Source organism: Hyaena hyaena, unplaced genomic scaffold, assembly GCF_003009895.1.
Source record: "Hyaena hyaena isolate Hyena2069 unplaced genomic scaffold, ASM300989v1 scaffold_1258, whole genome shotgun sequence".
Lineage (NCBI taxonomy): Eukaryota > Metazoa > Chordata > Mammalia > Carnivora > Hyaenidae > Hyaena > Hyaena hyaena.
Genome location: NW_024081893.1, coordinates 385,981 through 403,857, shown reverse-complemented (window position 1 = coordinate 403,857; position 17,877 = coordinate 385,981). Strand labels below are relative to the sequence as shown.

The window sequence follows — 17,877 nt, the reverse complement described above, 5'->3', positions numbered from 1 at the left end:
ACTAAATCTGGATGTCAAGAAAGCAAGATGATTGGATACCTAAGTTTCAAAGTGAACATAAGAAACTTTTATAATGAGGTAAATTTTGTCACTTCCACATGCTCTTGAATAATTCAAAATTAACAAGCCCCAATATTCTGCTTACAGGCTGGATATTCTGTACTCCTTTTATACCTGGTACAGAAATATAATTAAATAAATTGAGATCTCAGTCAACTAGTCGAGATTTTTATCTTTATTTTTTACTCTGGGATATTTTATATTACCCATTCCTAAACCCATTTTTATGTAAAAGTCCTCTTTTTATGATTTCTATCTTTTTTTGGATCTCTAACCTTTTGACCAGAAGCACAAGTACCCAAGGAATTAGATTCTATTCTTTCTTCTCTCTTACCCTCAGCCTTACTGCATCAATATTTACTTCACTTTAATAATAAATTAAATAAAAAATAACATAAAAAATGCAGTTGTATTGTAAATATTAGTTTATATGTGTAAAATAAGTGTTATACTCAAACAGTTTTATAGCTTGGGAAAATCTAAATTAAAAACATTTAAAATTTTTTTTTTAATGTTTTATTTATTTCTAGGAGAGAGAGAGACAGCATGAGCAGGGGAGAGTCAGAGAGAGAGGGGGAGTCACAGACTGAAACAGGCTTCAGGCTCTGAGCTGGCAGTCAGCACAGAGCCCAACGCGGGGCTCGAACCCACGAACCGCGAGATCATGACCTAAGCGAAAGTCGGACACTTAACCGACTAAGCCACCCAGGCGCCCCATAAATTAAAAACATTTTAAAACAAAATAACTTAACTTTTACAATCAAGTTCTAATTCTTGACAGAATTCCTCAATAGACCTGTCAAGGGTTATTCCCAGCACAGAGCTAGGCAGTGAAGCAGGGGCTGAGGGGGGAAGAGCTCGGGCATCTCTGCACCAACAGTGGGCAGAATCACTCCTGCAGTCCCAGGACACAAAAGCTAACACTGAAATAAATAAGATTTTTTTAAAAAGCCAAACATTAGTATTTTTTATGTTTTTTTTTTTTTTTTTTTACAAACTCCTCATTGTAGTTTGAAGGGAGAAAAAGTGGCAGGGTCAGGATCAAAATCTATAGTCTAAAATGTTTTGAGCTATTGTCTTTCTGAAGAGCAGATTCTGAAAGATTCCGTATCTGGGAGCAAGTTATAAATATACGTCCAGAGCAGTTGCTGGGGAAGAGCTGTAGCCATTTTTCAATACGACCAGTTCAGCCTCCAAAAGCTAAAAGAAGAAAGAAGAATTTAACTTGTTTGTGTTAATATGTAATTAGGACATATTGTTATTATTGTTACTATGTTTGAAAGGTGTATTTCATAGGATACAATCTTTTTTGTCATTTAAAAACATTTCACATCTCAGGGACGCCAGGGTGGCTCAGTCCATTGAACGTCAGATTTCAGTGGTTCATGAGTTCCCCCACATTGGGCTCCCTGCTGTCAGCGGGGAGCCTGCTTCTGATAACCTCTGTCCCTCCCCACTTGAGCTCTCTCAAAATTAAATCAACATTAAAATAAATAAATTAATTAATTACATTAAATAAAGTAAAGTAAAATAAAATAAAATAAATATAAAATTTCACATCTTAGAATATTGTGGTCCCTTTTACTCCAGATAATTTTATATTTGAATGATGTAATACTTATTGTGAGGTATACGACCTTATTTTTTTCTAGCAGTTTATAATTTTATTTAAATACTTTTCCAACACATTTCTGAAAGAATTCTGACAGTGATACCCTGCTTTATTGTACATATTCAACATTTCTAAAATTGCATTGTCTGAAATATACATCATATAATTGTACTTTTGGTAAATGTTTTTATAAATACTTGACTAGCTTTATTAAGAAGTCTCGTTTAGACAAAGAAATACTTGGCCAGGTAAGTAAATATAAAAGAAAATTGGGCAGACTAACATTTTTTTAGTCTGACCCATTAGGGATCCCCTGATATAGAGATAAAACAAATCAAATGAGATGGACTTTAAGATTTCCTTCAGCTTTACACAGTAACCTGCAAATGAATAACAATGTGCTAAAATCCAGCACTTTGTCAGGCACATTTCTCAGCATAACTCTCACGGTAATAGAATCTCCATTTTACAAAGGAGAAAAGTGAGACCCAGAATAACTTGCCCAAGGCCTCAAAAGGGAATGAGAGATGCAGTTTACAAACACCTCTTCTGATTGCCCAAATGCCATTAGCTTCCTAAATGCCATAGATGCCAGTTTAGAGAAAGTTCATTTGAGTAACACTCACCTGTGAAATTTTATGATTTTTAAATGTTGGCAATTAATTTAAAGTATAAGGTAGGAAGTAAAGAAGAAAAGAAAGTTTCTCACCTCCTACACAGCCAGGTCTCAAAAGGACTGGAATGCTGCTCAGAGTATGCAGGAATTCTCCCCACCCCCAGCACAGTGAGAGCATCAGGGACTGCCCATCTTTCCCCTAACACTGGAATCTAATGTGGTCCTGAGAGACGATGGTCAAAACATTTAACTGTTATTACAGCTAATAAAAAAATTTTAAAAATACTTATATGTCACATCTCTTCTAAATGCTTTGCATGTATTAATTCATTTCATCTCAAAACAATCCCTTGAGATAAATATATTATCAATTGGGTCAAAGAAATACTAATTAACTAGCTCAAAAATCACATTTCTCATAACTGGCAGAGCTAAGGTTTAATCCCAGACAATTGACTCAGGTTACAAATGCTTATTAATGCATCCTTAATGAACACCTTCTGAATACCCTTGCATCCAGACTGGGGTTCCAGAAGTCTGGCCAGGGTTCTAGAGGGCCCCTGCAGGGTGAGATGTTAACTCTTTAGTTGAGGGATCATGGGAAGTTCCAAAAGCCCAAGAGGAACAGTAGGCTAGCTACAGGAGTTAGGAGGGTTGGAGGAGCCGTAAGGGACTCTTGTCAGCATCTGTTCACCAACTAGTTTAGAAACTGTTCATGATTAATCAGACATTCAGCAATATGGTCCCAACTTACAGTTCTGGTTGCACCATTGTGTTAGACAAGCAGTGCCTGATATATGTAATAACTACTGAACAGATGTTAATCCTTATTATTATTACCTAGTCACCGTGCATTACTGGGGATGTCTGTTGGAAAGATACTTCATTCTAGGTTACTTCCTGGGCCCCTGGCTCTTGGAAGATGGCTCTCACTGAGTCAGGCACTAATCCCTTATCTGAAGAGCTCTAGATTCTGAACAAGAAACTAGAGGAATCTCTCAGAGAGGTGAGGGTATGCCAAGCAGTCTGAGAGTTCTCAAAGACAGTTCTGAGAATATATTCATGCCTGGACTCTATACTACTGCTATTACTAAACAGGCAGGATATTTTATAAATGGTCTCCAGACAGCCAGGAAAACTAGGCCAAGTTTAAACAGAAGGGACAGGTATGCTGAAGATAGAGAGAGGTGAGGTAAGTCAGGTGGGAAGAACTGCAAGCATAAGCATGGATACGCAATTTCGTTTTGATCACATGACATAAATATGCAAATCCAATTCATACTTAGTTTAGACAGTCTCAAAATTCCTCTACAACAGATTGATCCTGACTCGATTTGACATTCCCAACAGAGAGGCTTTTCCCACTTCAGAAATGTTTCTGCTGTCATTCTGTTAGAGGATTCCTTTGCCTCATACATGGGACTGGCCTCAAAGAATGCTTCACATCACAAGAATTTTCATATTCATGTTTCTCTCGTCACATTGTTTCTTTTGAAAGTTGTTTTATGGCTTAATATAAGTTTGTCATCTTGCATTTCAACTCAGTGGCTTGATCAAATTAACTAAAAGTTAAGGCCTAACCGAAAGGGATCCTGCCAAGCATTAAATTTAGACCCTGATTTGACCTAATAAGTTTCCCTTCAATGTATTAACCAGTGTTATTTAAATTCTAAATATCACTGATTTTATTCATTTACTTTCAATTTTCTCTAACAGCTGCTTTTTTAATATCAATACTTTAAAAATCATTGTTTTGACTCCTGTATACTGGCTATAGTCTGAGGTATAATCATTAATGCATTCACCAAGCACTCTGATTTCATCAACGATGGGGGTACAAGACGAAGAAAGCAAGCCAAGAAAATCTCATCAAGTTTTAACCTCTGTGAGAAATAACGGTAGGGGCACCTGGGTGGCTCAGTCGGTTAAGCGTCAAATTCTTGATTTCTGCTCAGGTCATGATCTCACAGTTCGTGGGCTGGAGCCCCAGGCTGGCTCTGTGCTGACGGTACAGAGCCTGCTTGGGATTCTGTCTCCCTCTCTCTCTCTGCCCCTCCTCTGCTTGCTCGCTCTCTCTCTGTCTCTCTCTCTCTCGCTCTCACTCTCGCTCTCTTTCTCTCTCTCTCAAAAATAAATAAATAAATGTTTTTTTAAAAATAAATAATGAGGGGCGCCTGGGTGGCTCAGTCGGTTAAGCGTCTGACTTCAGCTCAGGTCATGATCTTGCAGTTTGTGAGTTCAAGCCCCACATCAGTCTCTGTGCTGACAGCTCAGAGCCTGGAGCCTGTTTCAGATTCTGTGTCTCCCTCTCTCTCTCCCTGACCCTCCCCTGCTCACACTGTCTCTCTCTCTCTCAAAAATAAATAAAACATTAAAAAATTTAAAAAAAAGAAATGTATTTAAAAAATAAAAAAAAATAAAAGAATAAGTCAGGGGCGCCTGGATGGCTCAGTCTGTTAAGCGTCCGACTTTGGCTCAGGTCATGATCTCACAGTTCGTGGGTTCGAGCCCCGCGTTGGGCTCTGTGCTGACAGCTAGCTCAGAGCCTGGAGCCTGTCTTTAGATTCTGTGTCCCCCTTTCTCCCTGACCCTCCCCTGCTCACACTGTCTCTCTCTCTCTCAAAAATAAATAAAACATTAAAAAATTTAAAAAAAAGAAATGTATTTAAAAAATAAAAAAAAATAAAAGAATAAGTCAGGGGCGCCTGGATGGCTCAGTCTGTTAAGCGTCCGACTTTGGCTCAGGTCATGATCTCACGGTTTGTAGATTCGAGCCCCGCTTTGGGCTCTGTGCTGACAGGTAGCTCAGAGCCTGAAGCCTGTTTCAGATTCTGTATCTCCCTCTCACTCTGAACCTCCCCTGTTCATGCTGTCTATTTCTCTCTCAGAAATAAATAAAACATTTAAAAACTACATGTCAGGGAGAAAAGAGTGTGTTTTCAGTTTCCTTAAAGTGTGCTCTTCAAAGAAAAAGGGAGGAAAATGTATTCAAAATATTTACAGAAGAGATACTTCAAAGGACACATCACAAACCAACATCACTGAATCTAAAAATATCCATGCCTATTAATTACTAGTTCTACTTCTAACAATTTGTTCTAAGAAAACAATACAAAATATAAAGTTATATGCATGCCTGGGGTCCCTTTTTTTATAAAAGCAAACACTTGTAAGCAGCACACAGTGAAATAGGAAGGGTAGAACACATTGTGGTCATTATGTTCAATGAGTTCACCATTCAAAATGAGTGACTCCATTTCCTATCTTTGTCACCTGGACTACCACAACAGTTACCAAAATGTCCTCCCTGCATTCTCCATTTCTAACCCATCCTCCACACTATAGCCCATGGTTCTTCTTCTTCTTCTAAATGTTTATTTATTCCTTGAGAAAGAGAGAAAGAGAGAGAGAGAAAGAGACAACAAGCATGAGCAAGGAGGGGTAGAGAGAGAGAGACACAGAATCTGAAGCAGGCTCCAGGTTCCGAACCATCAGCATAAAGCCCAATACAGGGCTTGGACTCATGAACTGCAATGATCATGACCTGAGCTGAAGTCGGTCGCTTAACCGAATGAGCCACCCAGGTGCCCCCTTATGTTTCTTCTTTAAATCACAATTTTGGTCTTACTATTTCACTGCTCAGGTTGCATCCACAATTTTCCATCACCTTCAAGAAAAATTCAAATTAGTATTCTCTGAAGCCCTACAGAGGCCAATCACACCAATCCCTCCAGACTCCACAGCTGGCCAGTTTTACACACAAATCTTCTCTCCACCCATGTAAAACTAATTTTATCATTCCCCTGTCTCACACTGTTTTCTTTTTTCCTATTGGTTTTGTAACCTGTCCCAGGAAAATTGTTATCTATTCTGGTCATGGCTCAAAATTAACCCCCTGGACAATTTGCTGTAGCCACTCCATTCAAAGATGGCTGATTTTCTTAAATCCCTAGTGAAAGTAAGTCTCTTATCAAATTTTGTAATCAATTATTGTCTTTTTCATCACAGTTGGTAAAACTTTAGCCTCCTCTTAAAAATCTCACTTAGTGTTTTGTAAAATAATTCTCAGTATCATTAAAGTAGCTTTCTTTCATTTGTATGCTTATCTCCTCCAAACCAAAGGCAAAAATTAGTTATTGGGGTTCCTTAAGTGCCAAGAATATATTTAGGTGTCCCTTCTAGAATTAAGAGCCACTGCCTCTATAAACTAAGGAAGTACTTATAGCCCCAATATCCACTTGATCAATCTAGGGTAGACATTATGTTGATTTGTCTATAGCGATGGCTGTGGGGATGGGGAAAATGAGCATACTACAGATATATTTGGGAGATAAATTTGGCAGTTCAGTGGTTGACTTGATACAGGAGGTGCAAGAGACGGGGGGGCGGGGTGGGGCCAGAGGGGACAGTCAGGCTTCTGACTATGGATCCCAGAATGAGGAGACCTGAGAGAGGAGATGCTGGGTTGTGTTGTGAACATATGGACTCCATGATGACTGTATCATCTGAAGGCATCCAGCAAGCATAGGTCAGACTCCAAAAGATAAAATGGAAGTAAAGAGCATAGCCTTGAAAGTGGCTAGAACCATTAAGAGAAAAGAGCAGAGACTAAGAAGATAAGAGAACTAAGATAGAACTGAGAAAGGACATGGGGCGTCTGGGTGGCTTAGTCGGTTAAGCGTCCAACTTTCACTTAGGTCATGATCTCGCGGTTCGTGGGTTCGAGCCCCGCGTCGGGCTCTGTGCTGACTGCCAGCTCAGAGACTGGAGCCTGTTTCAGTCTGTGACTCCCTCTCTCTCTGACCCTCCCCTGCTCACGCTGTCTCTNGTCTGTGACTCCCTCTCTCTCTGACCCTCCCCTGCTCACGCTGTCTCTCTCTCTCTCCTAGAAATAAATAAAACATTTAAAAAAAAAAAAAAAGAACTGAGAAAGGACAATACTCAATAAGTAAACAAAGGAATGGAATCCTAAAAAGTAATCAGAGTAAAAAAAATGACCAGAAGGTGAAATAAAAAGTTGGGACACAGTGGTTTCATTGATAGCAAGAAATAAAAGCTGCATTAAAAAAAGGGAGTACCAATAGGCCTACTACTGAAATGATAAATAAGGTTGGTATTAAGACTAGTCCATTGTTGAGAAAGAATGAAATCATGCCGTTTGCAGCAACATGGATGGAACTGGAAGGTATTATGCTGAGTGAAATAAGTCAGTCAGAGAAGGACAGATGTCATATGGTTTCACTCCTATGTGGATCTTGAGAAACTTAACAGAAGACCATGGGGGAAGGGAAAGAGAAAAAATAGTTACTGAGAGGAAGGGAGGCAAACCATAAGAGAGTCTTAAAGACAGAGAACAAACTGAGGGTGGATTGAGGGGTGGGGAAGAGGGGGAAATGGGTGGTGGGCACTGAGGTGGGCACTTGGGACGAGCACTGGGTGTTGTATGTAAGCCAATTTGACAGTAAGTTATATTTTTAAAAAAACATTGCATAAATATACATCTTCTGTATTATCACACACAAAAAAGACTAGCCCATTGCATTTTGCGACCCAAGTCACCAGAGGCATTGGTAAAGGCAGGTTCAGTAGAAGAATGTGAGCAGAAAAAAGTTGAGGAGGGAATGAGAGGTGCTTAGTCCAGGGTTCATACACTACAAACACACCAAAAATATTCTCTACTATCAAGTGGAGACAGTCAGAAAATACACCTCAAAAGTAACAAAAGAAAGAGACAGAGACTTTTACCACCGGAGAAGTGCTTAGGGGTCTAAGAAAAGCTTATATGGCTTTTAGGAAGAATGGATTTACACACATTTAAATGCTTAATGAAAGGAGTTAATAAAGAAGATGCTGAAGGGATAAGAAGGATAAAGTGAGGTCCCTGAAAGGCCAGAAAAGATAGAATCTAGAGTTGAAATGAAAGGATTAACTTTAATATATCTTCCTCTATACGGGGAAGAAAAGAAGATAGAATGTTAGAAGAAGAGAAGAAAAAATTAAGGAGGAAAGGAAAATTAAGAGGAGGAGAGGAAGGAGGGAATTGTCAACATCTAATGAGTGCTATTCAGGTGACAGAACTGTGCCTCAGGACAGTTAAGTTCACCCAGTAAGTGGCAGAATCTGGATGCAAAACTAATTTTAAACCCTTGATCTTTCTTGTCTATTCTGGAGAAGAAAGGTAGCCAGTTATGGAGCTTTGAATTTTCTCCTCTGAATGGGAGATGCACAGGCAGTATTAATATGGAAGACTAGAGGTTTAAGAAAAATTGACATGGTTTGCCATTGTCATAGCAGAGAATGCAAACACACACACACACACACACACACACACACACACACAACCAAGAAAAAGAGTGCTGAGTGCCCCACAGAAATGGGAAATTTTTAAGTTTAGTGGCATCAATCTGCACAGGTAAGTTATTTTTCCTCCACAAAGCTCTTCCAGGACTGAGGTTTTGTGAGGATACAAACTTAGGAAGACAATGACAAAAATAAGTTAAAGCTATTGCCAAGAAAGACTAAAATAATGAGATATGGAATCCAAGAGAGATGAAATGGGAAATGAAATCAGAAAGACTGACAATGGGAACCTAGTCAAAGGACTGGGATTCCTAGAAGGTGACATTTTAGGTGCATCCTTGTGCTAAATATATTGATGAGAATAGAATAGGAATTGAGTAAATATTTTCTAATAAATGAATGGCAACCAAGGCCTACCATGTTGAAGTATAACACCAGAAGGAAACTTTAACTCAGATCTCTCCTTCATAAATATTTCAAAATGAAATATCTTTGGATGTCCAATAGAACCTGATGATAATTCAGTGGGATGATGTAATCAAAATGCTTTTCCTACATAAAATACCAACCACACGAACTCCCTCAGTTTTCTCAAGGCGAGCTAAGAGAAAAGAAGGTCTGCTGGGGAGCTGCTCCACAATGACTTTGTCCCTTCACCCCATTAATTCCACCTTTCCTTCAGGGTTTTTCCCTGTATTTATCCTCAAAGCCACACCGTATTTTTGAGGTTATGATTATGCCCTTTAATCATACACAGAATCTTAGCATAACTAAAGATCGCTGATATTTCAAAAGAATTTTCTAAACATTAAGGAACAATGAAAAAGGAAATAAAAAAGAAAGAAAATTATAAAATATTTGCTTTCTATTGGCTTGGTCATCAACTCTTCAGTTCTGATATGTTCCCTGTCTTACTCAAGACCTGTCCAAAGCATTTGCCTTGTTAGTTCTCTGACTCACCAGCCAGATAAATAAGCATCTTTGGAAACTTATTTGAAAACCTAGAACACTTCGTTAGGATCTAGTAAATGATTCACTCCTTCAACGAAGCTGTTTCTGCAACGTCACTTTAGTCTTACCCTCAATTAGAGCCTCTGAGATCATTAAGGACAGGGACCCAAATGACCACCATTTCCCAACTTAAAGAAAATGAGACATTCTTAGGGAGACATTACCCACAGATCTACTTATTACCAACACTAATTCTTCATCTATATATTTTTAAACAATTCTAATCCTTAAATTGTATTGCATTTAAGAGGTTCCATCTGAACACATGGAATCTCTGGAGATTTTTGTTACAATTTGTTCTTTATTACATGTTATAATCCTCATTGCAAAAATTCAAAGGTCAGAAGCTCATGAAATAAGATGGAAAATTTAAAAAACAGTAAGAGGCTTCTGTGTTCCTCTAAACTTTAGATTTTTTAACATGCAAATATTTTCAGAAAGTCATTTCTTACTACTTCCAAATAACTCTTATAATGGCTCATTTCCTAATATAAGTTAAGAATTGTTTCTAGTAATGATTTAATGTGTCAAAACTGATTGGGACTAGGCACATTTTGAAATACACCAAAAAACAGAAATTGAAGAAAATAGATATCATACATTCATACATCTTGTTGATAGGCAACTTACTGAAGTCGCCCTCTTTGTATGAAATTCATTCATTTACTCAACAAGTACTTAGTGAATACCTAGAAGAGACCAGTCATAGGTCTGGTGCTGTAGAAGAAATAAAGATGGGCTACTTGTTGTTCCATGGAATATAAATATAATACATGATAGTAAGTGGTGTAGGTGTAGTATATGATTGAGGAAGGTGTTGCTTGCTGAGGGAACAGCTGAGTCTCTGAAAGTTGCAGTAAATCGCTTGACTTCACACCCAGAAAATAGCAGAATCCAAATGTGTGGCTTGAAAATCTTCTTTCCTAGAGGAAAAATAGTTGGAGAGGGAGGGAGGCAAACCATGAGAGATTCTTGAAAGCTGAGAACAAACTGAGGTCTGATGGAGGTCGGGAGAGGGGAAGAGGGGTGATGGGCCTGGAGGAGGGCACTTGTTGGGATGAGCACTGGGTGGTATATGGAAACCAACGTGACAATAAACTATTTTTTTAAAAAAAGAAAATCTTCTTTCCTTTTTTTAAAACTATTTACAAACTTTACAAACAACAAAATAATGAGGGTTTTGTTTTTTTTTTTTTTGAGAGAGAGAGGGAGGGCGGGCAAGTGGGGTGGGTGGTGGGGCAGTGGGCAAAGACAGAGGGAGACAGAATCCCAACTAGGCTCTGCACTATCAACAGAGAGTGCAAAGCAGGGCTCAAGTCCACAAACCAGGAGATCATGACATGAGCCAATATCATGAGTCAGACTCTTGACAGGGTACGTGGGTGGCACAGTCAGTTAAGTGTCTGACTTCGGCTCAGGTTAGGATCATACCACTCATGAGTTTGAACCCCACATCAGGCTCTGTGCTGACAGCTCAGAGCCTGGAGCCTGCTTCAGATTCTGTATCTCCCTCTCTCTGCCCCTCCCCTGCTTAGTCTCTCTCTGTCTCTCTCTCTCTGTCTCTCTCAAATAAATAAACATTAAAAAAAATTTTTTTTAGAGTCATCTGGGTGTCTCAGTGGTTAAGCATCTGACTTTGGCTCAGGTCATGAGCTCACAGTTCATGGGTTCAAGCCCTGTGTCAGGCTTTGTCCTGACAGCTCAGAGCCTTGAGCCTACTTCGGATTCTGTGTCTCCCTTTCTCTCTGCCCCTCTGCCTCTCTGGCTCTCTCTCTCTCTCTCAAAAATAAATAAACATTAAAAAAGTTTGTTTTAATTATTTAAAAATTCACTCAACCAACTGAGCCACCCAGGTGCCCCCAAGAAACAAAATATTGAAATGTAAAAATGTTGCCTTTAAGAATACTAAATACCAAACAGTTTTATATAAAAGGCAGCAGAAAATTCAAGTTGATTTTTTGTAACTTCACATTTTAATGTAGAGTTCAGTAGCATCCCTATCTTTTGAGGTAAACCAAGGCACAAAAGGTGAATACAGATAAATTCCTTGGAAGTTACAGAGAATCAGAATTTTATAACAGGCTAAAAATGGGATGGGCTATTTGGAAACATGTCAGGTTTGTCATCCTCAAGCACATTTATGGTGGGGTTTGGTAGTCAACTGGCAGGAAAGACCCAGATGGTTTCCAGTTCTTCCGCCATAGATGCTTACCACTTTTGCGATAAAATAACCTAGATTCAAGTTGGTAGGTTAGATGGAACCCTGTTCCACCTCGATATCCATCTCCACCCAAGAATTATAGAGAAACTATCATTATAATGAGACTCTGTGTGAAAGAAAGGCCACAATGTTAACGATGTGGCTGCTCCCACGTTGTAAATGATGTGAAGCACTCTGCATCTCACTTCCACTCCCAACAAGATGGCAAAATATGCAACAGCAGCACCAAGCCTGGAGCAAATCTCACCTCTGGGGGTAAGGCAACGCAAAATATTCTATATGAGAAAAGTGTGCATAGTCAATAGTTTCAGAGAGGGAAAAAAATGACTGTAAAAACATCTAACACTATGTTATTTTCACAATATGAAGCTAAAAAAACAAATGAAGCTAAAATAATAAAGGAACAAAGTTTTATCAATTTCTTGAGCTTGGTGCTAGTATGGGCCTTCTTTTTTTTTACTGAAAAATAAATTTCCATATTTACCAGAGAAATGAAGATTTTTGACTCTAAAAATATGTGTAAATAAGATCAAAGTAATTTTTGCAGTCTTTGTGATGGGCATAAAAGCAACAAACATGTTTCAAAGGTGAGAGATTTGTAGAAAAATTTCAATATACATGTATTATATAATATATATTCATGATAATGAGTTCTATAATATAGAGTGAAATAAGATCCAAGAACATTATAGAACTGTCAGCGAAGATATCAACTAATAGACTGTTGCAGATAAAAATATTGGGCTTCATCAAAAAAGAATATTTTAAATGTGACATGAGAGAGAGTTCCATCATTTAAAAAAATGTGATGTGCTTATGGCTAAAATACTAAATATAGTTCTAGTCACTGCCCCTGGAAAAACTTTAATGGGCTAGAAGTGGATCAATATGTGTTTACTTATATAAATGTATGCTACATGTAATTGTTATCATTCTCACATAGAAAGACAAATAGGGGCTCCTGGGTGGTTCACTAGGTTAAGTGTCCAACTCTTGATTTCAGCTCAGGTCATGATTTCACGGTTCATGAGATGGAGCCCTAGGTTGGGCTCTGCGCTGATAGCCTGGAGCCTGCTTGGGACTCTTTTTGTCCCTCTCTCTGCCTTTTCCCCTCTCCCTCTCTCTCAAAACAAATAAACAACAAACATACACTAAAAGAAAAAAGAAAGGTAAATAAAGGTCTAGCGTGTAAAAGGAAAAGTGCAAAACTATAAAAATGAAAACTTAGGAGAAACACTACTGGTCATCTACAACATAGTAAACTGTATATCATGAAAAACTCCTGTTATTCTGTAGTTCAAAGCATTATTCTAAGCCCTGAACATGCATTAATTCATTTAATCTCTCACAAAATCTCTTAGTCAGTACTATTAATGTTGAAATGAAGCACAGAAAAATCTAATGATTTGTCCCATCTTACCCAGCTAGTAGATAATAGAGCCAAGATTAAAACACAGGCATTCCGATTTCAGGCAGTGTATCTTTTTTTTTAATTTTTTATGTTTATTTATTATTAAGACAGAGAGAAATAGACCATGAGACCAGAGAGAGAGAGGGAGACAGAATCTGAAATAGGCTCCAGGCTCTGAGCTAGCTGTCAGCACAGAGCCCGACATGGGGCTCAAACTCACAAACCATGAGATCATGACCTGAGCCAAAGTCGGACGCTTAGCCAACTGAGCCACCCAGGCGCTCCTCAGGGAGTGTATCTTAACCACTGCATGTGAAACACAAACCTAATTTTTAACATCAAAGAGGTACTTAAAGGAAGTAGATTCAAGGTAAATAAAAATAATCATAAAATAAACTAAAAACCTTGAAATCTAAAAATGAAACTGAATTTGTAAAAGACAAAACATATTTAAAATATAAAAATAGAGTCAGAAAGTCTATACAGAGTTGCACAGACAAGCATAAAGCAGGGAAAACAGGGTAAGCTGGGATAGGGAAATCTCTAGCCTTGAGTCCTGCTTCTAGAAAGTCACTCATAGCCTCCCACAGAGCTGCACTTAATGCCCCAACACACACACACACACACACACACACACACACACACACGAAACAGCTGCACAGCAGGATGACCCTCTGGTCTCACCCAGATGGGGTCTATTCTCCCTGCAATCTGGAAGCATCACCCCTTTGTGTCTACCTGTGTCTATCTACCTCACAAATATTGAGTCCTATGCATCATTTGCAGGGCAGAGAACAGATCTTACCCAAGTAGCTTGGCATATCACCCAGCTCAGGACCACACACGAGGTTTTTGATAAATAGCTTTTAATTATTATGATGTCCTGCCATTTCCCTCAATTTGCAACTTCACACACCCATAGGGGCTACATTTGGGAATAAGAATGTTTTTTTGATCTATTGTCTGTTCACTGCTGCTAAGAATTTGGCTGAACACACGACTTTATGACATTGTTTTGAATAGAGAATCTCAGTAAAATGTTCTTTAGAGAAATACCAAATCTAAGATTAATAACTGTTCATTTTCACTGAAGATTCTACCAACAAATTTGTTTAGGTTGGGGAAGAAACCACCAGGGAGAGTTTTTTCACGCACACAATCTGCCCTTTTGATTCATCGGGCCTTTGTTCAGCGGCTGTGTTTTTTGCAGTTAACCTCATGCTGCTGCGGCTCACGTTGCCAGAACATCTGGTATGGAACAAAATCATTGTCCTTTTCCAGATATTAGTTAACTAGAAATGAAATGTCACACACTATCTCCCTCCCACCTTCCATATTCTTTCTCTTCCTGAGAATATGACCCTACACACGGTAGCATGGGGGTTATTTAGAGGAGTTGGGTCAAGTGGACACCTAGACTTACTTTTATTACATCTATTAAATATAATGTTCTATCTCAGCTATCAAGGAACTTTTTCCCAAGAGACAGGGTTTGTCTCTTGCTATGAAAATTGTGTACTTTAAAATCATATTTCTGGGGCGCCTGGGTGGCTCAGTCAGTTAAGTGTCTGACTGGCTCATGTCATGATCTCCCGGTTCATGAGTTTGAGACCCACATCAGGATCTGTGCTGACAGCCTAGAGCCTGGAGCCTGCTTCAGTTTCTGTATCTCCCTCTCTCTCTGCCCCTCCCCAGCTCACACTCTCTCTTTCCTTCAAAAATTAATAAAAACATTTTTAAAAATTAAAATAAAATAAAATCATATTGCTAGTTTTTCTATTCTCCTAAGAATGAATGAATAATCAACATTTGGTCTAGCCTGGTCTTGGGAGACTGTAACACTTCAGGATTTTCACAAAAGCTGGGTCACCTGGAAATATAGCTAGGGGTGGGAAATACAGATTTTTCATGGGCTCAGGTGTAGTAAAACCTAGATGAAGAAGTTGAATAGTTAGACACCAATATTTGAAAGGGTAATGATGTGGGGCACCTGGGTGGCTCAGCTGCTTAAGCATCCAACTCCTGATTTCTGCTCAGGTCAAGATCTTATGGTTCATGGGTTTGAGCCCTGCATTGGGCTCCACATTGACAGTGCAGAGCCTGCTTGGGATTCTCTCTTTCCCTCTCTCTGCGCCTTCCCCTGCTTGTGCTCTCTCTCTAACAAAATAAATAAAGCTTAAAAAAATTTTTAAAGGTAAAGATGTGCATACTAACTACTTTGCCTAAGTAATCATTTATTTGCAGCTCCAAATTTACTTTCAGATAAAATCATTCTATTAACAAATGTGGGGGCTGGGTGGCTCAGTCGGTTAAGCATCCAACTTCAGCTTAGGTCATGATCTCATGGTTCTTGTGTTCAAGCCCTGTGTCGGCCCTGTGCTGAAGGCTAGCTCAGAGCCTGGAGCCTGTTTCAGATTCTGTATATCACTCTCTCTCTGACCCTCCTCTGCTCACACTGTCTGTCTGTCTGTCTCTCTCTCTCTCAGAAATAAATAAAACATTTAAAAATTTTTACAAAAAAAATAAATAAACATTGTGTCCATCATTTAATGCCTCTGACAATGACAGGACACTGCGTGATGAGCCACAGCTACTCCTCAGCGAATCTCTTCTTCACATACTGTTACCCAGTTTCCTTGTAGAAAGTACATTTGTTATCTCCATTCCAAAGCACACCACTCACACTCATTATACATAGCAGTGATCCCACTCTTCCTTGGCCTTCTAGCTACCTTCTCCACTAGATGGAGGAGTGGGGATCAAATCTATTTTCTCTATGCTTCTATTTCAAACACAGTGTGTTGGCCTAACACTATGCTTTGCACTTAGTAGTTGTGCTTCTTGTATTGTATTTTCTTAAGTCCATCTAAAGAAAACCCACATTCTCCCAGACTCGACCACAATGTGCCTCCTAGTCTACCTTTCAGTCTTTCAGAATGGTCTGTGAGAAATACAAGAGTAGAAGTTGGGTACATATGCATTAAAAACTAGTGAGAAGTGCTACATGTTGACAACTGAGTATTTTAATATATTCTAGAGCAGATGAGAGGCTATCACTATTTAAATGCCATGCATTTCAATTATAATTTGAAAATGGGTTCTCACCTTTAGCCACTTAACCTCAAAGCATTTTTATTACGAGACAAAATCTTTGAGAAAAGCAAAGATTGTGCTCTTAATAACAACCAAACTAGGCATAAAAGAATTTTATAGCATCTTTATGCTTCTGAAACTCAGTGCCTAATGAAGTTATTTTCAATGATTACTCAAACTAAGTGAGCTTTTCTAATGCAAATTATGAATTTTTAGTTTTTATTATATTTATAAACTCAACGTGTAGTAGAGGAGAGAGTTTCTTCACCAACCTCTCCAAAGCAGACATAAAACAAGTATAATCACACTGCCCTTATTCATACTGGCATTCAAATATTCACATAGAATAATAAAAAGCTTTGCTGTCAGTATTTTGGTAAATAACACTTTAACCATTAACTTCATACCTCCTGTAGAAGGTCCCCTTCATCATCCATCTCACACTTTTTTATTTAAGTCCACTTTGGAAACCACAATCCCCAACAAATGCGTTCAACACGTATTTATATGTATACCTGAAACAAACACTGCAGATGATGAATTCCATGGAGGCTCTTTTCCAGAGGGGTCTGGCAGGTAATAAAAGATAAACACCAGACTCTGATGTGTCATGCCCAAGGCACACTATGCTGGAAATGCACTAGAAGAGTCGAATGACAAATGCTCATTTATGCCTGACTCCCTACAAACAAAGGACATTACAGAGCTAAAACTGTGTTGATTGACTTTTTCTCCAACATACCGAATTTTGTTATATAACAATTGTATTCTAGAATGAACTCTATTGTTAGACTCAGATGATGAAACATTTATTAGACAACTATGCAATCACAGTCCACAGACAAAACACAAATGGAAAAATACAGCCGTAAGTGACCCAGATTTATACCAATGGCAAAGATCCACTCATTTGTAATTCCCATTTTCCTTTCCTTCCTTTCCTTTCCTTTCCTTTCCTTTCCTTTCCTTTCCTTTCCTCTCCTCTCCTCTTCTCTCCTCTCCTCTCCTCTCCTCCCCTCCCCTCCCCTTCCCTCCTCTTCCCTTCCCTTGGGTCCTTTCTAGCTTCTAAATTAATTCTGTTCCTTCACTATGTAACCACAACCATCTTTCTTTCTTTAGCCTTTCTAATTCTACAAATGTCACTCTCTAACAAACCCCAGCCCTTCCCAGCTGGCCACAAGGAGCACAGAATGATCTCAGGTTGCCACACATGGTCCCAAAGAAGCATCCTAACTCAGTCAAGGAAATAGGGAATGCTTTCTCAAAGGGTTTGAAAGTATGTTTCTGCTGCCTTCCACAGTGACTTCACGTTAGTAGGGGAAGCAAGGGAGGCACTCTGAATCAAATCAAACCCTCTCTAAACATTTTCCATGTATGAGTGTACAGTTTCCATAGCCGATCACTTCTGTCCTGGACTCTGGCCTGAGGAAGCCCAGGCCAAACTCCAGCCCATTAGCCAGGCCTGACTCTCTTGTTCTATTTCTGCAATTGCATATTGTTTTAGGTTTGTTGTAATCAACTCTACTTTTTCCTTTGTTTCTTTGCTCATCATT

General features: G+C 38.9%; 1 protein-coding gene across 1 annotated transcript in view; it reads right to left on the bottom strand.

The window, feature by feature from the left end:
* LGSN (lengsin, lens protein with glutamine synthetase domain) overlaps window positions 1-16,932 on the bottom strand; it is a gene marked incomplete at its 5' end in the record, with an annotated part of 32,244 nt that extends 15,312 nt beyond the window's left edge. Inside the window, one exon of the mRNA XM_039223073.1 lies at window positions 16,840-16,932. Coding sequence (XP_039079004.1) covers window positions 16,840-16,932 — 93 coding nt within the window. The remainder of the gene's footprint in view (window positions 1-16,839) is intronic.
* Between the last annotated feature and the right edge of the window lie 945 nt (window positions 16,933-17,877).